General features: G+C 46.8%; 1 protein-coding gene across 1 annotated transcript; it reads left to right on the top strand.

Moving 5' to 3' along the window:
- Positions 1-533: 533 nt before the first annotated feature.
- On the top strand, positions 534-25,936 carry ANKLE2 (ankyrin repeat and LEM domain containing 2). Its single transcript, XM_041729478.1, has 14 exons — positions 534-776; positions 6,772-7,248; positions 10,516-10,722; positions 11,875-12,068; positions 12,150-12,338; positions 15,250-15,372; positions 17,041-17,107; positions 18,508-18,680; positions 20,578-20,684; positions 21,609-21,793; positions 22,224-22,869; positions 23,476-23,607; positions 24,047-24,249; positions 25,139-25,936. Exons 1-13 carry the CDS (start codon positions 596-598, stop codon positions 24,246-24,248), a joined length of 2,883 nt encoding a protein of 960 aa, XP_041585412.1. The 5' UTR covers positions 534-595; the 3' UTR covers position 24,249; positions 25,139-25,936.
- The last annotated feature ends 863 nt before the right edge of the window (positions 25,937-26,799 follow it).

Genomic DNA, 26,799 nt, shown 5'->3' with positions numbered 1-26,799 from the left:
GTCCAGTGTGGTGAGTCCTGGCAGCCGAGCGTCCGTGTGTGTCCGTGTGTCCCCGTGTGCGCCCGTGTGTGTCCGTGTGCGCCCCCTGGTGCCCCCTGGTGCCCCCGTGTCGCCCCGCTCCGGCCCTGCCCAGCACCGCGCCGTGGGACCTCGCCCCGGGCCCTCCCGCCGACCGCCCCGGCGGCCCGGCCCCCGCCTCCTCGACCGCGTCCCGCCTGCGGACCCCGCCCCTGCCCGGGCTTCGCGCGCCCCTCGGACCCCACTTCGGACTCCCGCCGCCGCCGCCGCCGAGGACCAGGCCGAGGCGCCCGCCCAGGACCCCGCGGCCCGAGCTGCCCGCGCCGCTGCCTGCCGCCGCGCTCCGCCGCCCGCCTACGCCGCCACTGGGTCCCGGGCCGCGCTCCTCGCCGGGCCGCCGGGCGCGGGTGCGAGTCCCCTTCCGCACGCGCAGCCTCGGGCCCGCCCCCGCCCCCGCCCCCCGCGGGACGGCGCCGTCAGGCAGCGGCGCGGGCAGCTCGGGCCGCGGGGTCCTGGGCGGGCGGCCTCGTCCTCGGCGGCGGCGGCGGCGGCGGCGACGGGCGGGCGGGCGGCGGCGATGCTGTGGCCGCGGCTGGCGGCGGCGGAGTGGGCGGCCCTGGCCTGGGAGCTGCTGGGCGCCTCGGTGCTGCTCTTCGCGGTGCGCTGGCTGGTGCGGCGGCTGGAGAGGCGGCCGCAGGGCCCGGCCCGGAGCGCGCCCTCAGCCCCACCGGCGGGCGCGGCCACGACCTCGGCCCCAGGTGAGGCCCGTCCGCCGCGGCCCGCGGACCCCGCTCGCTGGCCGGGGCCTGGCCCGGGTCTGGGCCTGGCCTGCCCCGGCCCCTCCCCTCTCCCCCTCTCGTCTCCCCCCTCCCCGGCCCCTCCCCTCTCCCCCTCCCCCTTCCCCCCTTCCCTTCTCCCTGACCCATTCCCCTCCTCCCACCCCTTCCCTCCCCCCCCATCCTCGTGTCCCCCCCCCCCCCCCGCCCTCTCCCTCCCCGGCCTGAAGCTGCTGTTCTGGGGAAGGCCTAGAGGGAAGCTCTGGAGACCTCAACACTCGACAGTGGAGAAGCTGCGAGCCCCGGGCCTGTCCGCGGCCGCGGCCGGTGCTGTTTGCCGGATCCGTGTGCGGCGGAGGCGCCTGGGCCCTGCGGCCTCGCCCGTCCCCCGTCCCGCGCTGCCCGCCCCCGGGACCCCTCTCAGTCCCGCTTGCTTCACCCCGTTGTGCGAACGTCCCATCGCTTTCTGGAGGACGAGCGGTAATCCCTCCTTAAGTGCTCGGGTAGGAGGAGATTTTGTTCCCAGAAAGTAAAATTGACGAGTCCAGCTGGCAGTCTCGTGGCTAAGAGGGTCCGTAGGGGTCACGGGCTTCTCTTGTCCTGGCTTCACAGCAGAGGAGCCACACGGGTCCGCCGGGGACCTCCTAGCTCCGGCCGGGACTTCGCGGCTTGGGCAGCGGCCTGCCCCCCAGGTCCAGCTGTCCCCATCCTGATGGTGTCACCTTCTGTCATCCCCTCAACAAAGTTTTAGCCGACGTCGTGAGTTAATAGCATGATGTGTCCAGGGACGCCTCCGCCCTGTGCCAGGCTACTGCGGGACACCAGGACGGCCGGTTCCCCAGATACTAAAGCTAAGTGATGTGTGTGGCCAGTAGAGCATGGAGCTAACAGAGGAAGGTTCAGTGTCTTTTTATTAAACATTTCCTTTTTAAGTTTTCTATTTTGAAGTCACTTTAGGCTTATAAAAAATTACAAAAGGATGTTACGCAAATACGCATATGAAGAGATGCTCAACATCACCAGCCAAGAGTGAAATACAAATTAAACCTACGGGGACGCCTGGGTGGCTCAGCAGTTGAGCGTCTGCCTTTGGCTCAGGGCGTGATCCTGGGGCCTGGGAGGAGTCCCACATTAGGCTCCCAGCCTGCTTCTCCCTCTGCCTCCCTGTCTCTGTCTCTCATGAATAAATAAATAAAATCTTAAAAAAAAAAAAAAAAAAGACCTTACAATGAGCTGTTATGCCTATTAAAGTGGTTAAAATAAAAATACCACAAATTGTTGGTAGAAATGCTGAGAAACTGGGTCTCATTTACTGGGTCTCTGGTGGAAAGGTTAAAGGTTCAGCCTCTCTGAAATCAATCTGGCAGTTGCTCAAAAATGTAACTGTGCACTGCTTTCCTGAGTATTTATCCTAGAAAGATGAAAACTTACTTTTACACAAAAACCCACATGTGACTGTTTATAACTACTTGTGTCCAAACGATGGAAGTAGCCCAAATGCCTTTTGAGGGCTGAACGGCTAAACAGTGTGGCACATTCACACCGTAGAGTGCTGCACAGCAGTGGAAAGGCAGGGAAGAGCAGCTGGGTCTCTGGGGCATTGTGCTGACTGAAGAAAGCCAATCTGTGGAGGTCTGCGGTGTATGATTTCATTTATGATAACGTTCTTGAAAAGTGGCAGTGACAGAACAAATGAGTGGTCGCCGGAGTTTGGCAACAGTGGAGGAGGTTGAGCATGACTGTAAAGGGGCGGCAGGAGATCTTTGTTGTGGTGGAGCACTGAGTAGTCGGTTTTGAATTTATACATGTGGACGGTCCTGGAATTCCACACGAAGAGCAGAGTGATGCAGGATGTGGCAAAGCCTAGCCCAGGTCAGTTTTCTGGTGCGCTGCAGCATGTAAGATGTCCCCGGTGAGGGATGCTGGGAACTTTCCATACTATTTTTGAACTTGTGTTTGTAATATCTTCAAAATAAAAAGTTAGAATCAGTATACCGTTCACTTATATCCCCTGGTGTTAGTATGTTATGTAATCACCGTAAGGGGGACAGCCTGGAAGTGTTCATTATTCACATTGCAGACCTGACTGGGTTTCCCCAATTGTCATCTTGATCTGTGTCTTTGTCAATCAGGGTCGGGCAGATACTTTGGATTCTAGCCCAGGAGTCAGCAAACCTCATCCTGTCAGCCATATCCAGCCCCCTCCTATTTTTGTAAAGTCTTACTGGGTATTTAGCTTTTCTTGAGTGTTGGAGAGACCTTATGATTCACAGGTCTCAACCTTAGTCTGGCACCCTTCGTAGCAATTTGCTGACCCCTGTTCTGTCCTCCCCTTGCCCTTGCTTATAGCTCCCTTTGGTCCTAAGGAACCTGGCTTTTGCTAGCAGCTATCTATCCAGTTACTTGTGATTCTTAGAGTAGGCGTAAGGTAGCTTCAGAATTGCTGACCTGTATAGTGCACAGTCCTACACTGTTGTTCACTTACTAGGTGTTCTCTCTCTCCTTGTGTTTCTAATTTGTAATGCAGTTGAACTCATTTGTTTTTTTTTTTATAAATTTTTTAAAAAATTTTATTTATTTATGATAGTCACACAGAGAGAGAGAGGCAGAGACACAGGCAGAGGGAGAAGCAGGCTCCATGCACCGGGAGCCCGATGTGGGATTCAATCCCGGGTCTCCAGGATCGCGCCCTGGGCCAAAGACACGCGCTAAACCGCTGCGCCACCCAGGGATCCCTGAACTCATTTGTTTTGATTTATATTCCACTTGGGGTCTTGCCCTATCTTGTTTATTATTTTTTAGTATGTGAATCACAAACATGTTTCTGAAAGTCAGAAACTTTTATGAAGTGATACTGAGAAGTATTGCCCTTCCCTGGGCTGGCCCTCTCTCCATTCTTTCTACCCAGTTTTCACCCCTCCACCACCAGCAGGTACCCAAGCTCATTTGTTGCTGCTTTATTCTTTATTTTGTACACATAAACAATTATGTTTTGTGTTATGAATACTAATTACAGTGTATTAAAACCCATTATTATTTTCATTCAAATTGACTTTCTATAGCATATTATGTGTTTTGCAAGATTAATAAGCCTGTGTTACTTTGTTACTTGATGACTTAGTAACCAGAACTGACAGTTATGGATAATTTGTCAGTGTCAAACACAGCAGCACAGACTTCTCATGTATTATTTTATCTAATTTTCTTTTTTCTTCTTTTTTTTTAAGATTTTATTTATTTATTCATGAGAGACAGAGAGAGGCAGAGACACAGGCAGAGGGAGAAGCAGGTTCCATGCAGGGAGCTGATGTGGGACTTGATACTGGTACTTGATCCCGGGTCTCCAGGACCAGGCCCTGGGCCGAAGGCAGCACTAAACCGCTGAGCCACGAGGGCTGCCCTATTTTATCTAATTTTCAATGCAGCCTAGGAAGCAGAGCTGTTATATCCATCTTACAGATGAGGAAACAGGCTTAGAGTTTGCATGACTTGTCCAAGTTCACATAGTTAGTTCTGTGATGTAATTATTCTACTTACTGTTTGACTAGATACAAGGACAAAACCCCCTTCACACTAGCTCAGGTTACAAAGATAGCTTTAGAGCAATGACATGGGAAAACTAGACTTTTGTAGGAATGGATACAACTCTTCTGTTTATTCAGTGTCTGCCCCACTTGTCCCAATCCCTTGCATGTGGCTTTTTTTCTTCCAAGATTTTAATTATTTGAAAGAGCGCAAGCAGGGAGAGGGGCAGAGGGAGAAGCCAACTACCCACGGAGCATGGAGCCCGATGTGGGACTCCATCCCCAGACTCTAGGATCAGGACCTGAGCCAAAGGCAGACACCCAACCGACTGAGTCACCCAGGCGTCCTCCCCCTTGCTTGTGGCTTTTACCTCTCCTGTGCCTTTCATATCAGTTTCCTATCCCTGAGTCACCTCTGTTGCTCTTATATCCACGTATAAAGGGAATCTGCTTACGTACCCTCCCTGGGTAGAATCCTGTGATCAGTAGGCTGCCCGCCTTCAAAATCTTTGGCAGGTTTTTGGGACTGTGCAGTACATTCATTGTTTAAAAGGATAATATCCTCTTTGCAAATAAGTAACAGCCATTTTTGAAATCTTGGAATTGGGAAGGGGTGGTGGCATTAAAAGCTTAGAAAAACAATACACAGGGGCATCTGGGTGGCTTAGTCAGTTGAGCTCTGACTCTTAATTTCAGCCGAGGTCTTGATCTCAAGATCATGAGTTTAAGCCCTGCATTGAGCTCTCCATGCTGAGTATGGAGTTTACTTTTAAAAAAAGTAAAAATAAAAAAATACGCAGAAATAGGGTAATATAATGAATTCCTTGCTTGTAGTCATCGCCTGGCTACAAAAGGTATTAATATTTTGTGAATCTTACTTTATTTGTCATTGCCCCCTCCCCAGCTCTCCTGATAGATATATATACACACACACATATACATACACCTCCTCTGGTTAAACCTTTAAAATACGTGTGTGTGTGTATTTTTTTTTTTTAATTAAAGATTTATTTGTTTTAGAGAGAATCTCAACCAGACTGCTGCTGAGGTCAGAGCCCTACATAGGACTCCATCTCATGACCCCAAGATCATGACCTGAGCCAAAATCAAGATTTAGAAACTTAACCAATTGAGCCACTTGGGTGCCCCTAGAGTAACTTAATCTTGGATGTCCCATCATTTCATTTGCAAATACATCTTTTAAAACTCTCTACTCTTTGGTTTTACTGATTACCGTGTGTAATTGTTTTTTCATCCCTTCTAGAAGTTTCTCTGTTTCTTAATTCTTTGTATTTGTTCCTTGTTATACCTGGTGTATTATTGGTGTTAAAATCACCATTTATGTGCTTATGACTCCCAGACCTATTATTCACTCTGAACTTGTAAATCTTGGACTTGAAAACTGAAATGCCCAGTTGGTGGCAGTAACGTGATTCTGATGCTCAGTGCCTAGGTCTCCATCTTTCTCTCTCTAGCATTCTCTATCTCAGGTGAAGTCACTCATAAGCAACTAGACTGGAAATCTGGCTGTTATCCTAGGCTGACTGCAATACCTCAAGCCCCTCCCATGGCATCTGGTCCATCTGTCCTTAAGACCTCCAGTTTTTCTAATCTGAGCCCTTGTTTCCACCCCTGTTATTTCTTACCTTCTTCCCAATTCTTGCTGACCATGCTTAAGCCTATAATCCACAGGTTTACCAGCTCTTTCTCCAAAGGTCTCCATTAAAACCCTTGTTCAGTTCACATCCACTTGTTGGGTTGCTGTGTAACTTGAACAAGTTACTAAGTGTCTCTGTGATCTGTAAAGTGGGGGGTGAACAGTAATGATACCTGCCACACAGAAGAATTATGACCATTAAATACTTAGCCGTGTAGTGCACTTACACTAGAGCTAGGCATGTGGAAAGACCCTCCCAAAACGTTAAACATGAGCTACTTGTTACCAGTATTAGCAGAGTGACTGCCGGAGCTGTCTCTGTAGCTCCTCTGATTAAATCTTTGCATAAATAAATTTCCCTTTTTTTTATGGAATAAAGTACAAATATATTTGTAGGGTCTGTTTCTGGAGTTGGATTTCTGATGGATATTGTTCGGTTGCCTTCCTTGGGTTTGTCCCACTTACACTCTAGAGAAAATGAGCGTGCTTATTTCCCCAGGGTGCTTACCTTCTTGGGATGTTAGTATATCATGTAATAGTAGCAGGTTCTGACATTCTTATCCAAATGAACCAGAAACTGCTTCATTTTTTTTAGTTTATTAATTTTGAAACAGGAAACTTCAGAAAGTTCTCATGGAGGGCTCAAAGACTACAAAAAATAAGGAGAAACTGGATTGAAATGAAACTGAAACCAGCTTTTTTGCTACTGCTGGATATTTTTCTGTTTTGTTTTGTTTTTTAATGAGAAAGGATGTACTTTTAGCCATCAGATTGATTTTTGTTTTCTTGGGCCTAGGTGAAATGACAATGGATGCCATCTTGGCACGACTGAAACTTCTGAATCCCGATGACCTTAGAGAAGAAATTGTGAAAGCCGGATTGAAATGTGGACCCATTACATCAACCACAAGGTTCATTTTTGAGAAAAAATTGGCTCAGGCTTTATTAGAACATGGAAGAACACTGCCTTCATATCCTCCTGGCCTTGACACCTCAGATGCCACCACTCTAAGCAAGGATGCACAAAGGGTTTTGAAGTCTGCTACTGTAGGAAGCCAGGCTGAGCAGGTTGGCTTGTCCGAAGACAGAGATTTTGGTTATAGCGTGGGCTTGAATCCTCCAGAAGAAGATGTCATGACATCTAAGACCTGCTCCATGCCCTTCAGTGCCACCACTGGGGTCAGTGGCCACAAAGCCATGGTGAGGGCCTCTGTGGAGCAGCCTCTGTACTATGGGGTGTGCCCAGCATATGAGGACATCCCAGCGAGAAATGGTAATGTAACAAGCATCTGGTATTTCTTTCTTTCTCTTTAAGTGATTTTATTTATTTATTTGAGAGAGAGAGAGAGCATAAGTGGGGAGAAGAAGGAGAAGCAGACTCCCTGCTGAGTGGGGAGACTCATGTGGGGGCACTATCCCAGGACCCTGAGATCAATGACCCAAACCAAAGGCAGATGCTCAACTGACTGAGCCATCCAGATGCCCCACATCTGGTGTTTCTTACACAGATGGTACCTGGACAGCAGGGGAATGTGATGTTGAAAATCTTGAACCACAGAGAAAATTTAATCACCATAATTTTACCAAGTGAGACACTGTTAGCATTTTTTTTAAAGAATTTATTTATTCATGAGAGACCCAGAGAGAGGGGCAGAGATACAGGCAGAGGGAGACACAGGTTCCCTGTGGGGAGCCCGCTGTGGGACTCAATTCCAGGACCCCAGTATCATGACCTGGGCCAAAGGCAGATGCTCAACCACTGAGCTGCCAAAGTGCCCCACTGTTAGCATTTTTATATAGAACTCTGCTGAATTGTTTGTAAATGTGTATGTGAATTTTCATTTAAAATTATTTTATTTTATTTTTTAAAGATTTTATATTTATTCATGAGAGACAGAGAGAGAGAGAGAGAGAGAGAGACAGGCAGAGGGAGAAGCAGGCTTTATGCAGGGAGCCCGATGTGGGATTCGATCCCAGGACTCCAGGATCATGCCCTAGTCTGAAGGCAGGCGCTAAATGGCTGAGTCACCCAGGTGTCCCTAAAATTTTTTTTTCTTTATTTATTTATGATAGAGAGAGAGAGAGGCAGAGACACAGGCAGAGGGAGAAGCAGGCTCCACGCACCGGGAGCCCGACGTGGGATTCGATCCCCGGTCTCCAGGGTCAGGATCGCGCCCTGGGCCAAAGGCAGGCGCCAAACCGCTGCGCCACCCAGGGATCCCCTGTCCCTAAAATTTTAATTTTATTTTAGTTAATTAATTTGATAGGCAGCAAAGTGAAGTTTATTGAGCCATAGTACAAAGCTCCCAAAGAGCGAGGGGGACCCGAGAGGGTTGCCTGTATATGTGAATTTTTAAAAATGAAGAAAATTGGATTCTTTGAGACATGCTACATTTACAAATAGGTTTTGACTAGCTACCATTTGCTGATAAATTTTTCCCTTTTTTTTTTCAGCATAATCTGAATACCTTTTAATGTAAATGGCTAGTACAGTTATAAGTAGTTTTCAACATCAAAGATTTGCAATTAAAAAAAAAGACTTTGAGAGAGGAAGATAGCATGCATAAGTGAGCACGAACAGAGGGAGGGACAGAGGGAGAAAGAAAAGCAGGCTCTATGCTGAGCAGGGAGCCCGACTCGGGGCTTGGTCCCAGGACCCCAGGATCATGACCTGAGCTGAAGTGAGATGCTTAACTGACTGAGCCACCCAGGTGCCCCTAGAATTGCAGTTTTAAAGAAGACTAAAGTAGACAGCACTGGAAAGAGTTAATGAAAGCTTGATATTGATTAGAATGTCAGAAATTATAGACTATCATTATTGTGATACCGTTTGTGGGAGTACCCCAAAATAGGAGATTTGTTAGACATATTATGTACCATGAGTAGAATGTAATATTATTCAACCATAAGAATTTTTTAAAGAATGTTGACACTGGAAATGGTCATAATGCAATTTCTATTTATTTTTAATCTTTATTATAAAAGTTGTTTTTTATTTATTATTATTATTTTAAAAATATTTTATTTATTCATGAGATACACAGAGAGAGGGAGAGAGAGGCAGAGACACAGGCAGAGGGAGAAGCAGGCTCCATGCAGGGAGCCCGACGGGGACTCCATCCCGGGACTCCAGGATCACGCCCTGAGCTGAAGGTGGCGCTAAACCACTGAGCCACCCAGGGATCCCCCTAAAAGTTGCTTTTTATAAAACAAATATTGTAAAAGTGAAATTTATTTCTTCCTCCACATCCAAATCTTAAGTCACTAGGATTAACCACTTTATAACTGCTTTTGTGCATTATTCCTGACTCGCCTATGTTTTATTTATATATATGTATTTGAATTCATTTTTTTATTTTTGGTAAATTTTCATTTAAAAGTAACATAGATCTCCATATAAAAATGTACCTTATTTTTATTTTCACAAAATGGTAAGTAGAAGTGTTGGGTCAGAAGGTACGCATTTTTGGGATGCCTGGGTGGCTCAGCAGTTAAGCGTCTGCCTTCGGCTCAGGGAGTGGTCCCGAAGTCCTGGGATCGAGTCCCACATCAGGCTCTCTGCATGAAGCCTGCTTCTCCTTCTGCCTGTGCCTGTGCCTCTCTCTCTCTGTCTCTCATGAATAAATAAAGAGAACCTTTAAAAAAAAAGTTAAAAAAAAAAAAAAGCACAGCCCCTACACAGCCTGTCTCCCCAGGTTTTGCCTGCTGAGGCAGACATGCACCAAGAACACAATGCAAAGCGACTATCTATGATGTGAAGGAACACAGGAGCCAATCTAGGCAGAACTGAGTCGGGGGTGAGGAGGCTTCCTTACCTGGCAGCTCAGAGCCTGGGTGGATCAGTGGTTGAGTGTCTGCCTTTGGCTCAGGGTGTGATCCCGAGACTGGGGATTGAGTCCTGCATTGGGCTCCCCTCAAGGAGCCTGCTTCTCCCTCTGCCTGTCTCTGTCTCTCATGAATAAATAAAATCTTAAAAAAATAAATAGTATTCTTAGATATGTTACATATGTGTACAAAATACACATCTTTATATCCAAGCCCATACATATGATCAAGCTTATTGTGTTCTTTTGACCAGCTAAGGCCCCTTTTCTTCAAGATTAAAAATCTGAAATATTGGGGCACCTGGCTGGCTCATTCAGTGGAGTATGCAACTCGATCTCAAGTCCCATGTTGAGTGTAGAGCTGATTTTAAAAAATAAGTCTTTAACGGATGCCTAGGTGGCTCAGTCAATTAAGCGTTTGCCTTCAGCTCAGGTCATGATCCTCAGGGTCCTGGGATTGAGTCCTATCTTGGGTTCACTGCTCATTGGGGAGTCTGCTTCTCCCTTGTCCTGTGCCCCTCCCCCTGCTTGTGTTTCTCCCTCTCTCTCTCTCATACATAAATCTTTAGAAACAAATCTTAAGGGAAAAATCTGAAATATGAGAGAAAAACTGAGTAACAGTTGTTTGTTATGAAACCCGGGGCCTTCAGGTGTGAACTCTGTGATAGTGACTCCGATTATTCCTCTCTAATTTTCCTATTACTTTTTCCATGCAGAAAAGATTCATGTTTATGAGGATAGAAAGGATGCATTGCAAGCTGTCAAAATGATCAAAGGATCTCGATTTAAAGCTTTTTCAACTAGAGAAGATGCTGAGAAATTTGCTAGAGGAATTTGTGATTATTTTCCTTCTCCAAGCAAAGCCTCTTTACCACTTTCTCCTGTGAAAATAGCACCACTCTTTAGCAGTGGTGGACTGAAAGGTAAATTATGTAGCAGCTCACTTCTTGGTGTTACTATTAGGTGGGCCCCAGGTGTTTTGTGCTTTCTTCCCCATGTATTGTCATTGGTTTTCTCCTTTGAGTAGTTCAGTTTGCTAGGAAGTAGAGAGCTAAGGCCCAGGCCATGGATAATGGGTCAGCCACCTGGTCTGGGGATGACCCTGAGGATAGAGGCAGTGGGCCAGGCATTGGCTCCAGGCCCTGGCGGGGACAAGGCCAAGGAGAAGCAGCAGAGGGGCCACAGTTGGCCCTTTTGTTTTGCTCCCTTTGCTTCCCTCTCTCCTTACTGCCCGTGGGAGTCAGGGGCTTTGTTAGGCACTGAGACGTGCCTATGCCTACTTGTAGGACTGTGCCATCTGCTTTGACCCGGATAATCCTGCAAAAGTTGAGCTCACCTATAGGACCTGTCCAGTCAGAGATCTGGTCATACTCACTCTGGCTCCAGAGCAGGGTCTTCTGAGAACTCTTTTTAGCACTGTGCAGAACCCTAGCAGTGTCTAACTTTGGCCCAGCTCTGTCTTGTCCCCTCCAGGAGCTCACAGCTGTCCTGTTTCCCTGGCTGGCTAGGGCTCCCGGGAAGGCACCTTTTCCTTGTGGACATAAGGCCTTTAGTCAAAAACCTCATCTGCTTGCTTTTCTGTTTCCTTACTTGGCCCTACATAGGTGTTTCTTAGGGAGGAATCAGAGTGATTTTGAACAGTTACAGGTTTCCCTCTTTACAGTTTGTGAAAATATTCCTCTAGAGATTGCTTTCAGACTTCCCCAGGTGGTTGTAATTAAACAACAAAAAAATCACTTCTGTCTCCACTCTGCCTTTATGGGAACTCTGCTCGTGGAAGTTCTTGTACGGGTGCTGCTGGTGTGCCCTCATCCCTCTTCACAAAGCCTTTTGCAGCTAGAGTCCAGTGAGGTCCTTTTGCTCTTGGACTTTTGCCGTAGTGGTATGTTTGTGCCATGTTGTTGGCTCGAACACAGGCTCTTCTGCTGTATATGCTAATTGATGCTTATTTGTTAATCCCAACTAGGATATAAGCTCTGTGGGAAAGATTTTTGTTGCCCTCATATAGCACACAGTGCGTGATGAGAAAATGTTTGTGAAGTTAAATGTTCTTAAATTCTATCTTCTAATGACAGATGGTTTGTACTTGTCTGAGTCAGAAACTGTAAACAGAGAACGTGCCAACAGTTACAAAACCCCCCGTACTCAAGATCTCACTGCCAAACTTCGAAAAGCTGTGGAGAAGGGAGAGGATGACACCTTTTCCAATCTCACCTGGAGTAATCCCCGGTATCTCATTGGTTCAGGGGACAATCCAACCATCGTGCAGGTAAGCCTGCTTCCAACATTGTTAGCATCAAAAGACTGTGGTTGACAAAAATGAAGCTCAGAATCTGTAGTTTTCTTTCAGGAAGGATGTAGGTACAATGTTATGCATGTTGCTGCCAAAGAGAATCAAGCTTCTATCTGCCAGCTGACTCTGGAGACTCTGGAAAACCCTGAGTTTATGCGGCTCATGTACCCAGACGATGACCCGAATATGCTGCAGCAGCGCATTTGTTACATCGTTGACCTGTACCTGAACACTCCGGACAAAGTGGTGAGTGTGCCGTAGGAAGAGTCATAGCCAGTCTAAACAAGACTTATGTCTCTCATATGTGATTATTAACTGCATCCCCCTGCATGTGGAGAGGAGATGTGCATTCATTGAATTCACCTAGCTTAGAAAGGGATGGATGACAAGATCCATTCACACACGAGAGCTCTGCCTCTAGGCAGGATGCATATGGCTCTCAGCTTTGTGCAAGGATATGTCCCTCCTGGCCTTTGTCCAGAGAGGCCTGAGCTGGGCTTTGATGGGAAGATAAACCAATGTAACAGCCTGAAGGGAGAAGAAAGTAAAAAGGGGTTTTGGTGCCTTTTATTCTAGGATTCTGTATCTTTTTTTTCCCACTTAATATTAGGAATATTTCCTGCAGAGTTAAAAATTTCAAAGGGTTGTTTTTTAATGATGCGTAGGCTTACGTAAGAATTCTTAAAACAGAAGAATTTTACTTATTTACATAAAGCAGAACCTAGTGATAGCTTAGAGCCAAGAATTGTAAACTCGGAGCAAGTCTAGGAGTTTGAAAAGTTGCGGTTGTCACAAGAAGGAATAACAGAAGCATGTTGGAGTGGGACATGACTTACTATTTCATGAACATGTCGAATGACACATTGAACTCCAGAATTGCAAAGCAAGGATAACTTTTATTTTATTTATTTTATTATTTTATTTTTTTTAAATGTATTTTTTTTAATTTTTATTTATTTATGATAGTCACAGAGAGATAGAGAGAGAGGCAGAGACACAGGCAGAGGGAGAAGCAGGCTCCATGCACCGGGAGCCCGACGTGGGATTCGATCCCGGGTCTCCAGGATCGCGCCCTGGGCCAAAGGCAGGCACCAAACCGCTGCGCCACCCAGGGATCCCAAGGATAACTTTTAAATTAACAAGAGAGAGAAGGGAGAATAAACATAAATTTGGCCAAGCTAGTACAATTATAGAAGGAAATAAAAGTTTAGAAAACAATGATTATATGAAAGCAGTAGTAAGTGTAAAATAAGACAGAAGGAGCAGAATTAGAGTTGTGTCTGTTAGACTAAGAGTGGATAGACTTAAGGAAGGATTCCTAATTTGATTAGTACGTTCAGGAAGTGTGACTTGAAAAATATAACAGAGTGATGCCTGGGTGGCTTGGTGGTTGAGTGTCTGCCTTTGGCTCAGGGCATGATCCTGGAGTTCTGGGATCAAGTCCTGCACCGGGCTTCCTGCATGGAGCCTGCTTCTTCCTCTGCTTGTGTCTCTGTCTCTCTCTCTCTCTCATGAATAAATCTTAAAAAAAAAAAAAAAAAAAAAAACAACTATAACAGAGAAGTGTGTGCCCTACAGAAAATACACAGTTTTTTTATTAATGTCTCTGTAGTATTCTCAGAAAAATGTGCGTATGCATGTCTACAGGAAACATTTAATAAATTCTTGAAATTAGATGTTATGGGCCATCTTTGACCATAACTCACTAAGAAGAGGAATCAATGACAGTGTTGGCCACAAATATTTGGACTCTTGAGAAAGTACCAGAGCACGGCAGAGACCAGCATGGTGAAAAGCCGGGCCAGGCTGGCCAGCAGTGTTGGAAGAACCCAGAGCCTGTTGTCCCAGCAGGAGTGAGGGCAGAGGTTATGGTCAAGTGTGCAGATTTTGGAGCAGGTTAGGGATGGATGTTATGTAGTATGAAGGAAAGGAGTGGCCAGAAGGAAGTGAGAGTGTCGAGGTCCCTTTGAGGTTGGGTGTTTTGAGTGCTAAGTGAATACATTGGCCCCTAACATGCAGCCCCGTCATCTTCCCACCTCTGCAGGCCTGGCAGGGAAGATCAGGCTATTAGTAGAGCTTGGGCCACAGAGGTAGAGTTGTCTCAGGTAGAACATGAATCAAGAAAGTCCTAATTTAGACAATGCACTAGAGCAGATCCTGCAAAGGACAGTTTGGTTTTGTAAATAAAGCTTCATTGGAACACAACAGTCCCCCTCTTTTTTTATAAAGATTTTGTTTATTTATTTATTTGAGAAAGAGAATGCGCGAAAGCACAAGTTGCGGGGGTGGGGGGAGGAAGGCAGAGGGAGGTGGAGAAGCAGACTCCCTGCTGAGCAGGGATACCCCACATGGGGTTCAATCCCAGGACCCTGAGACTGTGGCCTGAACCCAAGGCAGATACATAACTGACTGAGCCACCCAGGCACCCCCTGCTCCTTCTTTGTGGATCATCCATGGCTGCAGAGACATACATAGCAGGGTGGTTATGGCAGAGACTGGGTGGTCTGCAAGGCCTAAACTGTTCACTTTCTGAATCTCAGTTGAGAAGGTTTGCCAGTCTGGACAAAAGGGCAGGATATGGTCAGAGAATGCTGCTGTAGGCAATTGCCCAGACTTTTTTAGGTTCATGTGGGAAGTTATATGAAATGGTGACACGGTCATAAAGAGTGTACTTTGCCCTAGCTCATTTGTTAGCTCCTTCTGAACCTGGGCACCCAGGCACTGGGCAACAGTTACTAGGGTGCTGGGCTAGCCTCAAGTCCAGGCTTAAAGTGAGTATGCGCTTAACATGCCAATATTTCTCAGTTGTAAAAATAATGTCTTTTTGGGATCCCTGGGTGGCGCAGCGGTTTGGCAACTGCCTTTGGCCCAGGGCGCGATCCTGGAGATCCGGGATCGAATCCCACGTCAGGCTCCCAGTGCGTGGAGCCTGCTTCTCCCTCTGCCTATGTCTCTGCCTCTCTCTCTCTCACTGTGTGCCTATCATAAAAAATTAAAAAATAAAAAAAAAATAAAAAAAATAATGTCTTTTTATGGTCTTTTGTTTTTGAGGGTTTTTCTTCTTTGAGGGTTTTTCTGTTACTTATATTTATCTTAAAGCAACCTTTTGAAACAAACATAATTAAAGATAAGTATTCTTCCACTGCACCTCCCTCAGGGCTATGACACGCCATTGCATTTTGCTTGTAAGTTTGGGAATGCAGATGTGGTCAACGTGCTTTCTTCACACCCTTTGATTGTGAAAAACCCAAGGAATAAGTATGATAAAACTCCTGAAGATGTAAGTATCTATTAAAATACTGTTACTGTATACTGTTGGGCATGAAAACATGTGAAATCACAGTATTGATCACAGCTACTGTGAAGTCAGTCACTGACCCTGTGAACATGTTTGCCTCACGAGCACACCATAGAACCATGATTACTAAGTAAGGTATACCATGAAGAAGACGCATCAGCAGAATCAGGAACTGATTCAGAATAATGAACTGCCCATGTTTGCTTATTTTATCATCCTGAAACCGATGGTCATTTGTTCTCATCATCTCACAGTTTTTATCAAGTTCTGCTTATGCATTACCTCAGTTGACCAGGGAACTGGAGAATGGAGGAGGCAATGGTGATGGAGGAGAGGGGGTAGTGGTAGTGATGGTGAAGGTAGTTGTGGTGGTGCTGGTGGTGGTGGTGGAGGAGGTGGTGGTGGTGGTGGTGATGATGAAGATGGTGGTAAGGATGATGAGGATGGCAGTGGTGATGAAGATGGTGGTGAGGATGGTGGTGATGGTGAGGATGGTGGAGGGTAGTGATAAGGATTATGGTGGTGGTGATGATGGTGCTGAAAGCAGCTAACATGTTTTTAGCTCATTATGTGCCAGGCACAGCCCTGAGTCTCTCCCAGGTATTCTCACCTCACCCATACGACTCTTGTCAGGACTAATGCTGGCAGTGGAGCAAAATGTGCGTTAGAGAGGGCAGAGGTGCGTCTGTACTTGTGAGGTGGGGGGGGAGGTGGATCTGACAAGAATTGAAAGATCGGTGATTTGTCCTGTGCATTGGAGCTGTTGTTGGTCAGCTGATCTGAACCAGCCAGCCCTTTGAGGTGGAATCTGTAAGGATTCTAATCTGATAGTGAATGCTGCTTTTATAGTTGCTTTGGTTATATAAATAGTGCCCATTTTCTATAGAAACTTTAGAATACACATAAACAAAAATAAAATTCCCTATTCTACATCTCAGAAATTATCATTGTTTTTCATGAGTCACACTCAACTTTTTTGTGTGCATAGGTGTGTATACTTTTCACTGTAAAATGGTATTTGGTAGCTAGTATTCTTAAATCACTTGCTATGCCTCACAAAAAAATAGAAACACTACTTACAGGGTACAATGTAGTTGATTTCTCTTACAGGCTAGCCAGAGATGGTAATTTTGTGGTTCCTTATTTGAAGGTTATTGGTTTTTTATTCTAGTGAAAATGTTCTTGTCACTATAATTCTCTAAGGGAGAAAGTTGATTCCTGTAGTAGCAAGAATAAAACACTTGTGTTCCACACTAAATAGGAATTCTGTTTTAATCCAGCCAAACAACAGCAGTAGACAGGCCCCCGGGCATTGGAGTTCATGGAGCTGAAAGTTATACGTGTGTCTGCCTATTCCTGCCTGACTGATGTGGAAAACTAGAACCTGGAGGGTAGTATGAAGAAAGATCATAAAATTCACTCACAGAGTTTGTCCTCCTCGTCCTGACCCCTTCAGCTTTTACAGAACATTTTGGAAAAAAGATTATACTGTTAAACACATGTGCTTTGATTGTGGGCTTTATGAAATTTTCAATATTAGGACATTGTCCTTGTATTGTTAACTTTAAACTTTGTTTTTATAAAATCATTTTAATGATAAATGTGACAAATTAAGATTTAGACTGTTCACATACTGTTTTTTTAAAACAGGTCATCTGTGAAAGAAGCAAAAATAAGTCTTCGGAACTGAAGGAGCAGATTAGAGAGTACTTAAAGGGTAAGTTGGGGCATAGCGCTTGGAATGTAAGGACCACCAGTGGGGAAGGCCCTGGACTGCTCGCTGAAGCAGGGTGACATCTCAGGGTGACAGACCTTGGGGTGGTCTGCTTCCTGAACCCCCAGCTCACATGCCGCCTGTTGTCTTATAATGCCTCATTTGAAGCCTTGAACTTCCCTGGAAGACCACAAGTCGTCTGTCATTTGACTGTTCCTCATGGTGTCACCCTGTAATCTCTGCAGGTGTCCCATGTAGCAGGTGCTCAAGCACAGCCTGCAAGTTAGCAGAGCGGAGAGTGGGAGGGGCTCTGCCTGGAGCTCTTGGATCTGGCACTTGGTTGGCTTCTCAGATCCCTGTCAGCCCTTCCGTGTGCTGCCCTCTGCACCAGGTCTTGTTTCTCCTGGCTCCCTGGGCAGCTCCTTCCTGCAGCCTCATAGGCCCTGGATCTCAGCACTCTAGGCTGACTTTTGACCTGTTGGCTGCCCAGGGAGCCTGTGACCTGTGGGGGCAGCCCTTCCTGATCAGGTCTATGGGGGCTCACCCCTGCCTTCTGGGCCCTACTTTGTGGTCAGAAGCTTCAGGGAGCATGGAAGTGGCTGGTTTCAGAAAGGAACTTTTCCTGTTGTCTTCCTCTAGGCTGTTTCCAGTGTGTTTGGAAGGTGGTGGCAGAGGCATCTTTCCCGCCATCTGCAGCTAGAAGTCTGGTGGCCCCACTTGCTATGTGACATGACAGCAGATACTTGAAGCTCGAAGCTCTTTGACCTGGCCCCATTTGCTGTCTCTCCTTGACTCTTAGTTTCTGTTCCTGTCCACTTAAAGCAAGGGTCAGCAGATGCTTGCCCAGCCTGCCGCTAATCTTTGTAAATAAAGTTTTGTGTGGCTGGCACATGAAAGCCACAACTATCCATCTGCATGTGGTGTCCTGACACTTTCCTGCTCCGCTCTCCCAGGTGACATCACCACACTCTATCATTCTTTGTCCAGATTTCACATCAGAGTGTCCTGTGATGCCAGATCGTTTGAATTGTGTGTTCAGTGATAGAATATTGTTCCACAGATCAGGAAGGTTAAAAGAGATTAAAATACAACTTCTTTTTGACAATTCTCAGGCTCCTACTTTTATGCTAATCTTGTTCATACAGGTCCCGCCTCAGTCTTTTTAGTACCTGGGGGTACGGAGGGGTGTTTGCTGTTCCTCTTCCTTCCTTTTTATTTTCCCTGCAGAGGAAGAATGTGGTCTGACAGAAACTGGCCTCTCACCTAGGTCCTCTAGCTCAAGAGCTTTTTTATCATTGGATCCCTTGCAAAGCCCCTGGTGTTTCTTGGGTTGTTTACCAGATGCCACTGAGGTGAGGACCCACCCAAGGAGATGCCTTAACCAGGGTATCTCCTCTTCCCAGGCCACTACTATGTGCCACTTCTGAGAGCTGAGGACACATCGTCTCCGGTGATTGGGGAGTTGTGGTCTTCAGACCAGACGACTGAGAACTCTCACATCGGCCACAGTGGAGGTGGCCCCAGAGACCCTGTTCTGACCTTGAGAGCCTTTGCAGGGCCCCTGAGCCCATCCAAGGTGAGCTCCTGTAGAAGCTTCTGGAGCCAGTTCCTGGCTGTCCCCACCAGAAGTGCTGGATGTTTCAGCGCTTGCTTTGTGTTTGGTCTTGAGATCAGGACTTGTGGAATCCCATTGAGGTGGTGACGAGGTTTGAGAACATCTGCCAGAAAAACAAGAGTGTCTTGATCCTGTTCCTCACTGGTTAGCCAGGGTGAATATGGTAGTGAGCCCATACTTCAGAGGAGCGGAGTTTACCTGGGTTAAATATCATCATCACCTGGTTCTTCTGTCCGTATCAGGGGCCATTCTCATGGTACACGCCAGTCTAGCTGGGCTGTCCATTCCATATTCTTGGTGGTTTATTGTCAGTAGGAAATTTCCATTTGCAAACTGTGAAGTTCACCTTCGGGGCAGAGGTATTTCGTACACTGTTATCTTTCTTGTTAAAGACTTTAAAAGGGTGCCAGGCTGGCTTGGTTGGAGCATGTGACTCTTGATGTCAAGGTTATGAGTTCGAGCCCACGTTGGCTGTGGAGAGTACTTAAAATCTTTAAAAACGAAACATGAGACCTTCTATTTTAATGAAATTTAAAAATGATAATTATTTTATTTTTTAAAGACTTATTCAGGGATGCCTAGGTGGCTCAACGGTTTAGCGCCTGCCTTAGGCCCAGGGTGTGATCCTGGGTTTCCAGAATCAAGTCCTACATCAGGCTCCCTGAATGGAGTCTGCTTCTCCTCTGCCTGTGTCTCTGACTCTCTCTCTCTCTCTCTGTTTCTCATAAATAAATAAAAGTCTTTAAAAAATTATTTATTTGAGAGAGAGCAGCAGGGAGGGGTAGAGGGAGAGAGAATCTCAGGGAAATTTCCCCTCTCAGCAAGGGAGCCCTACACGGGGCTTGATCCCAAGATCCTGAGATCATGACCTGAACCAGAACCAAGCATCGGATGCTTAACTGACTGAGCCACCCAGATACCACGATGTTAATAATTTTAAATAATTAGTTACCTGCAATTATAGAAATGTCTGCAAAAACAAGTGTTACGAGTTATGGTTAGAGTAGGTTGCATAAAACAAAATTCTAATATGAGTGACTTAAGGGCACCTGAGTGACTCAGCAGTTGAGCATCCAGGCTCCCTGCAGGGAGATTTTGAAAAAATTTTATTGGGATCCCTGGGTGGCGCAGCGGTTTGGCGCCTGCCTTTGGCCCAGGGCGCGATCCTGGAGACCCGGGATCGAATCCCACGTCGGGCTCCCGGTGCATGGAGCCTGCTTCTCCCTCTGCCTGTGTCTCTGCCTCTCTCTCTATCTCTCTGTGACTATCATAAATAAATAAAAATTAAAAAAAAAAAAAAAAAGAAAAAATTTTATTTATTTATTCATGAGAGACACAGAGAGAGGGGCAGACACAGGCAGAGGGGGAAGCAGGCTCCCTGTGGGGAGCCTGATATGGGACTCGATCCCAGGACCCCGGGATCATGCCCTGAGCCAAAGGCAGATGCTCACTGGTGAGCCACCCAGGTGCCTCTACACAAATAAAATCTTTAAAAAAAAAGTGACTTAAAAATATAGATGTGCATTTTCCTCTTATGTGATGGGAAAGTGACTTGAGGCCCTTGGTGAAGCAGCTCTGCAGGGTCTACCTCAGGGTGAGGCTTCATCTTTGGGAGCCTGAGGGGCAGCTCGGAGCCTCACAGCCCAGCGTGGGCCACTGGAAGGGATCTTTGCCAGAGCCCCTTTGTGCTGCTGTCATAATGAGGCACTGGTTGTTTACTGGTCTAACTGCCATGCAAGAGGGCACATGAGGAGGAAGAGGGATGCCGGGAGGTACTCAGCTGGGTCTGTGATGCTGATGGGTCTCTGCATTTACCTGTGACGGGTACATTGCATAGCTTGGTACGTTTTCTCCTCAGGCAGAAGATTTTCGCAGGCTCTGGAAAACACCACCTCGAGAGAAGGCAGGCTTCTTTCACAATGTCAGGAAGACGGATCCAGAAAGAGGCATTGAGAGGGTGGGAAGGTACTGACTGGCTTTGTACAAAGGAACAGGAGCCAAGTGGCAGTGTCGTTTTGTATACTGTGCACTTATATGTTGGTTGAGGACGGAAACCAGTTACAGCTGCAAAACGATCGTTCTGGGAAGTGTTCACGGTGAAGCGGGGAGTATGTGAAGTTTATTCGTTGAGGTTTGCTTCCTGTGAATGTTGCACACACTGTGTAGCACAGGAGTCCACCACAGCGGTCCCTCTGGCAGAGACTAATGGGAAGCATGTCCAGGGGGTGGCAGTGTTCTGTATGAGGGGCCATATGCTGGGTGTCTCCTTGGCAGGAAGTAAAACTCAAGAGGCAGATGTGGCTAGAAGCTGTTAGTAAAAAGTCCCTGAAAAGTGTTTTTTCCAAAAACAAAGTGTTTTTAGTCAAAAAGCTAAGTTACAGTGAAATCAAAGCTACATTGATTGTTTTAGAATTTTTTTCTCAAACAGTTTCAAGTTTACAGCTTGAACTTGATAAGGATTTCCAAATTTTTATGTGCCTTAGGAAAACCAGAATCCTCTCCAACTTTATACAGTTGTTATATGGAAACAAGGCTGGTCTGTTATGGGGTTTCGTGTCTGATTTGTTGCCTCTCTGGCTTGTGAGAGTGGGGTGGGTGGTCAGGGACCCCTTCTCTCTCCGCAGCTGCACTGCATGCAGTGACAGTCCAGGAGAGACCGTGCTCAGCCTTGTCCTGCTTGAGAAATGCAGAGCACTATCATAGCCCCAAATTTATAATAAAAATCCTAACCAAGATTACAGGCATTGTTTGGCATAAAGTGGCTGTTTTCTGAGCAGTCAGATCTGTGAGTTTTTTTTGTTTTTTGTTTTTGTTGTTGTTGTTGTTGTTGTTGTTGTTGTTGTTTTTACAACTGGTTTTCTAACTGATGGATTGTACTTACTCTTGCAGGGAGCTGGCTCATGAGCTGGGGTATCCCTGGGTCGAGTACTGGGACTTTCTGGGTTGTTTTGTTGATCTGTCTTCCCAGGAGGGTCTGCAAAAACTAGAAGAATATCTCACTCACCAGGAAGCAGGCAAAAAGGCCCAACAGGACTCAGGAGAAAATGAAGCCTCTCATCAGGAGAACCCCTTTGGTAAGGACATTCAGACGTCTGTAGGTTCTTGGAACTCGGACCCTGTCCTGTGGCCGTGGACCAACTGCGTCCATGTGAATGAGCACATACGAGCCTTCTCCTGTTCTCAGCCCACTGGTGTCGTAGCAAGTTTGATGGGAGGTGCCAGCCACTGTCACGTCCCACGTGCACCTGCCTTTGACCTTGGCTTCCTTCTCATTCTCCTGCCTGTGAAGGCGTTGCGCTGGGCCTGGATGCTGCTGTTTCTATGTGCAGGGACCTGCATGGCTTTTCTTAAGGGGCAGTGCAGGCTTCTGTCTGGGGGCCTGAGGAGATGGCTCTGAAGGAGTGTGGTTTGTGGCTGGTTCTGGGGATTTGTAGCTGCACCGCGTGATCCCTTGTGGACTCTTGTCACACACCTCTCTGAAGAACTGCTCTCTCTCCCCTGTAGGCCATGCTCGGAAGTGCAGCAATTCCATCTCTGTGAGAGCATTTCTTGATGAAGATGATGACTTGAGTTTGGAAGAGATTAAAAATCGGCAGAACGTGGCTCGAAATAACACCCAGCCCACAATTAGCACTTTTGGGGACTCGAAGTGTGACATCCTTCCCTTGGAGCAGAAGACCAACCTTATAGAAGCCTCCACCCTGACCAGTCCCCATAGCAGCAAGAATGGGTTCTTTAGCCCCCTGAGCAGCGGCAGGACCTTGGGCAGGAAGCGGCCGGAGGCCCCGAGCACAGAGGAAGCTCTCCTCTCATCAGTCTCAGGCTTGACGGTTGAGCTTGATAAACTGAATTTGGAAGATCTAGGAAGTAACTTTTCTAAGACACCAAATAAAATTACAAAAAGTAGAGACAGGAAGAGCTTGACGTCAAGAATGGATGTAGTCGAGAGTGACTTGTTAGAGCCGCCTGCTGTTGACACACCTAGAAATAACCAAAGCAGGACAGAAAGTGAAATGTCAGCCAAAATAGCTAAAATACGTCTGGGTCCTGATGCTCCTGTGCACAAGGCTCAGCAGAGTGGTTCCGTGTCCTCAGAGCCCTCAGGGGTCCCCACCACGAAGGAGCCTGTCCAGAGGCTCTTCCTTTTTGGGTATGAATGGGGCGTGTGCACATGGGTGAGGCTGTGGGGGTGGATGTGGAAGCGGATGTGAGCACACGTGGCACTGTCCTAGTTTTCGCAAACCTTTTCTCTACCCACAACGTGGTTGGATGTGGTTTTCTGGCTCCCATCTCTTTCATGACTTTGTAGCCCTGGGTGCTCTGGTATGATTGTCCAAGTTGGTGGGAGGTGTGTTCTTTTCAGTGCAGGTTCACATCTTGCTGTACTCCCTGGGGAAGTAGTCATCCCCAGAAGGACTAGGCCAAGAACTTGGTGTGTTTTAGGAAGAAAGACCCATCTTCCCAGGGGACAGGCCTTTTGGGTCAGTCTTGTGGTCATTGACCCTGGGGGGGCTCAGAATTGCATGTTCGCAGTGGAGGGGTCCACCACTCCCCCGTGGGACAGTGTGGCCTGTCTCCCCTGTGGCCTTTGTCCATCCACAATCCACATCAGCCCAGACAGCTGGTGCCTGTGGTGGCAGAGATGGGCCAGCAGTTGCCGTTCTGCTCCTGTGCAGGACTCTTGAGTACTGGTGTTGGAAGTCTTTTTAGTCACAGGTGTTTCTGCTTTTTCTTTCCTTTTTTTTCTGCCCTGTAGAGAGGAGCCATCAAAACTGGATCGGGATGTTCTGGCAGCTCTGGAGTATGCCAACGTGGACCCTCAGCAGTACCCAGCCGTACACAGATGGAAGAGTGCCGTCCTGTGCTACTCCCCCTCTGACAGACAGAGGTCAGTGGGCCTGCAGAATAACCTGTAGCACAGGGTTGTTGGTAGCTAGCTTCCAGAACGGTCCAGTCGCAGTTTGCAGATGTTCACATAGTTGTTCATCTGGAACACCGGCAGACTGGTTAGCCAGGCTTACGTGCAGCATCCTGATAGGGCCATGGTTGGCAGCGTCCCACGCACACAGGAGGTGTGCGCTTGGGTGGAAAGCAGGAGGTGATAAGGTGGAGATTTAGGATGGAAGGGTAGGGACTCCTGGTCAGAGCCACATGGGACTCCTGGGAAGTCGTGTGTTCTGTGACTTCAGATCCTGTGGTTCTGAGGTTGCAGTACCTCTCCTGGAGCCCTGTGGTCCCCCAGGGCTTGGAGCCCTGTGGTCCCCCAGGGCTTGGGTGCAGGGCCCACATCACCATCTGTGCTGACAGACCTTTCTTGGTTTCCTCAGTTGGCCAAGTCCTGCGCTGAAAGGGAAGCTGGAGCCTCAGCAGCCGGACCTTGGCTGCCCCCACAGCTGCAGCCCAGGGAGAAGCCCCGGGAAGCCCGGGCCCACACACTCCCCAGGCCTGGGCAACGCTGGGCGCTATAGCCCCGCAAGTGGGAGCCACCTCCGCAGGATGGCGCGCCTGGCCCAGCTCACAGCCTTATAGGGTGGGTGTAAGCTGCTGGGCATCTCATTTTACTCTTTGTTTTTAAAGAAAAAAGGGTAATGTGTTTATTGCTGAAATTCTACCAAAAAGAATATATTCTGATTAATTTATTAGTCCTCATTTTGAGAGTAAAAGATTTTTAGAAAATGCTAGTGTTTTGTATAAAATTTAGTTTTCTGATGTTTTGGGAGAAGTTGATGGAAGCAAATCCAGATGCAGATTTTCTGGAAACTGTCAACGTATAACAATGTGGACTTAAGTTTGCCTTTGCGAGTGTAAGGCGCCTTTCCCGTTCTGTGTGTGCCAGATGCCCGGGCGAATGCCGGAGCTGGGGCTGCCCGGAGTTGTGCTCACTTCAGTTCCGTTCTTACAACAAAGATGAATTTTGTGCCAAAATTCATTCTTTCATTCATTTTTCTGGGAAGGATCTCTGACTTCTTAGTTCCTGATAGAAAATCTTTGTTTTGCCGGTTGGTCCCAGTGGGTTAGACCCATTGACAAGGTGGATGCTCAGGAGTCCGCGAACCTCGAAGATGACTTACACTTGCAGCATTTATGGTTACGGTCATTATAAACATTTAAGCTAGTGACCAGAAGATAAAACTGGCTTTTCTCTGGGAGTCAGTCCTCTAGTCCTGGGAGTCCTGGGAGTCGTCCCGCAGCACTTGAGAGGCCAGCAGCCCTAAGGGACCTGCAGTTCCAGTTACTTTGTTTAGTTGCTGAGGTAGTGCCAATAAAATGACCTTTAAGTTCTCTGGTTTTGAAATGTATTGCATATTTCCAAATTTACTTCCATTGGATTTTCTTTATAAAAGGGTATTGTGCTTTAGTACAGAAAATAGCAGTTTATCTTTGAGCCCTGATCATTTACCTTTCTACATTTATTTTAGCTTCCCTTTGTCCATGACCTTCTGGGTGGTCTGCCTGGAGCATGGGGGTCACCTTAGAACTACTGCCACGATTGACACCCACATACCCGAGTTGAGAGCTGACTTCTCTTGGGTGTACGTGACTGCTCACACACTGGTGGTGCTCTGTGAACATTTCCAGTGGTTGATCCAAAATGGAAAGCTCTACCAATTTTTGCTAAATTCAGTGCCTTTTGTAAATCATTTTTTATTTTCCTGAAACTTGGTTTTTGTGAATATACAGTGATACTAAGTAGGCATGAGATTTTTGTTTTTGTTTACAAAAATTCTGAATTGGAACTTGTGTTAAAATGTATTTCATGTGCTAACCAGAGACAAGTCAGTAATATTGGAATCAAGATTTAGACTTTAAAATTTAAATGGTTGTTACACAGGGTGTTTTCATTTGTGGAATGATCTAGCTATAACACAGAAAAATACATTCTATTCTAAAAGCCAATGGCATTTATAAAAGTCATCTTTGCTCTCAAAAGAAATTAGAATACAGATAGTACATTCACAGCAGTGGTCTGCTTTCTGTAAAATTCTCTTCCATGTGTTGTTGTAAATATTCCGATGGAAATTAAAAGTGTTCTGAGTTTTGCAGACTCAGTTCTTGTTTTCTGAAGTTTTAGGCGGTCTTCACCTGTTTGTTGCTATAAGGTGGTTCTGGCCCCAGCGAATGCATCATCATGTGTCTTAAGGTGATTTTGCATTCTTTTTTAAGCTACTTAATGAAATAAATAAATAAAACCATGTGGTGGAAATTCTAAGCTTTCAGAAAGACTCTCACAGGTGCTGTTTTTATTAAAATCTTAAGTAATGTTGTGATGAAACAGTGTGTTAACCTGATAGTGGTGAATTTGCTGTTTTCCGGCCCCTTTTGTTCTTAACATGGTTGTGAAAAACTTTTTCAGTTAAGCTAGCACAAAATTCCTAATTACCTTTGGAAATGCGCAACCCTTTCTCATTATGTTGACAACTGACATGTAACTAATTCACGTCAAAAGAGATGATGGGAACCCTTCTGCCCCGATGGGGTGGTTCTGTGGCTCCGGCCGCAGTACAAGGGATATGGGCAAGTCCCCTGGTCATTGCCTAGGCACGGCCACTGGCAAGGTGTTCTAGAACGAGTGCCCACCTCACGGAGCAAGTGTTGGTTTGCAGCCCTCTTGGGAGTGTCCTGGGTGAGATCTGTGTGTGGAAGGCAGGAAGGGGCCAGGCCACTCCAGGTTCCACATGGCAGGTTTAATAAGCTGAGGGACTCACATACACGGCTCGTTATCGTCAGTGGCAAGGTGAATAGCTCCCTGCAGCCGTCTTCCCAATCGGGAGAGTTGGTCCAGAAGCCCCATTCCGTGCACGTGTTGCCACCACCGCATCACCGTCTCCAGGCTGTGTCCTTGGGGCAACCTCGGGGACCGGGACGGGTGAGTGGAATCCTCAGCCAAGGCTGGGAGGTCCTGAGGAGCTTATGGGTCAACTGGCCATCACATCTTTTTGAAGACCTTCCTCCATTGCAGCATGGACAAGTCCTCTGGAATAATTTTGGCACGTTTGCAGCAACACTCACAGCTTTCAGGGGCAATGGTGGTCTGTGGGATTACTGCCCTGACATGCTGTGGCTTCACGGCCCCATTGCC

Source organism: Vulpes lagopus, chromosome 14 (genome assembly GCF_018345385.1).
Source record: "Vulpes lagopus strain Blue_001 chromosome 14, ASM1834538v1, whole genome shotgun sequence".
NCBI lineage: Eukaryota > Metazoa > Chordata > Mammalia > Carnivora > Canidae > Vulpes > Vulpes lagopus.
This window is presented reverse-complemented; position numbering and strand designations above follow the sequence as displayed.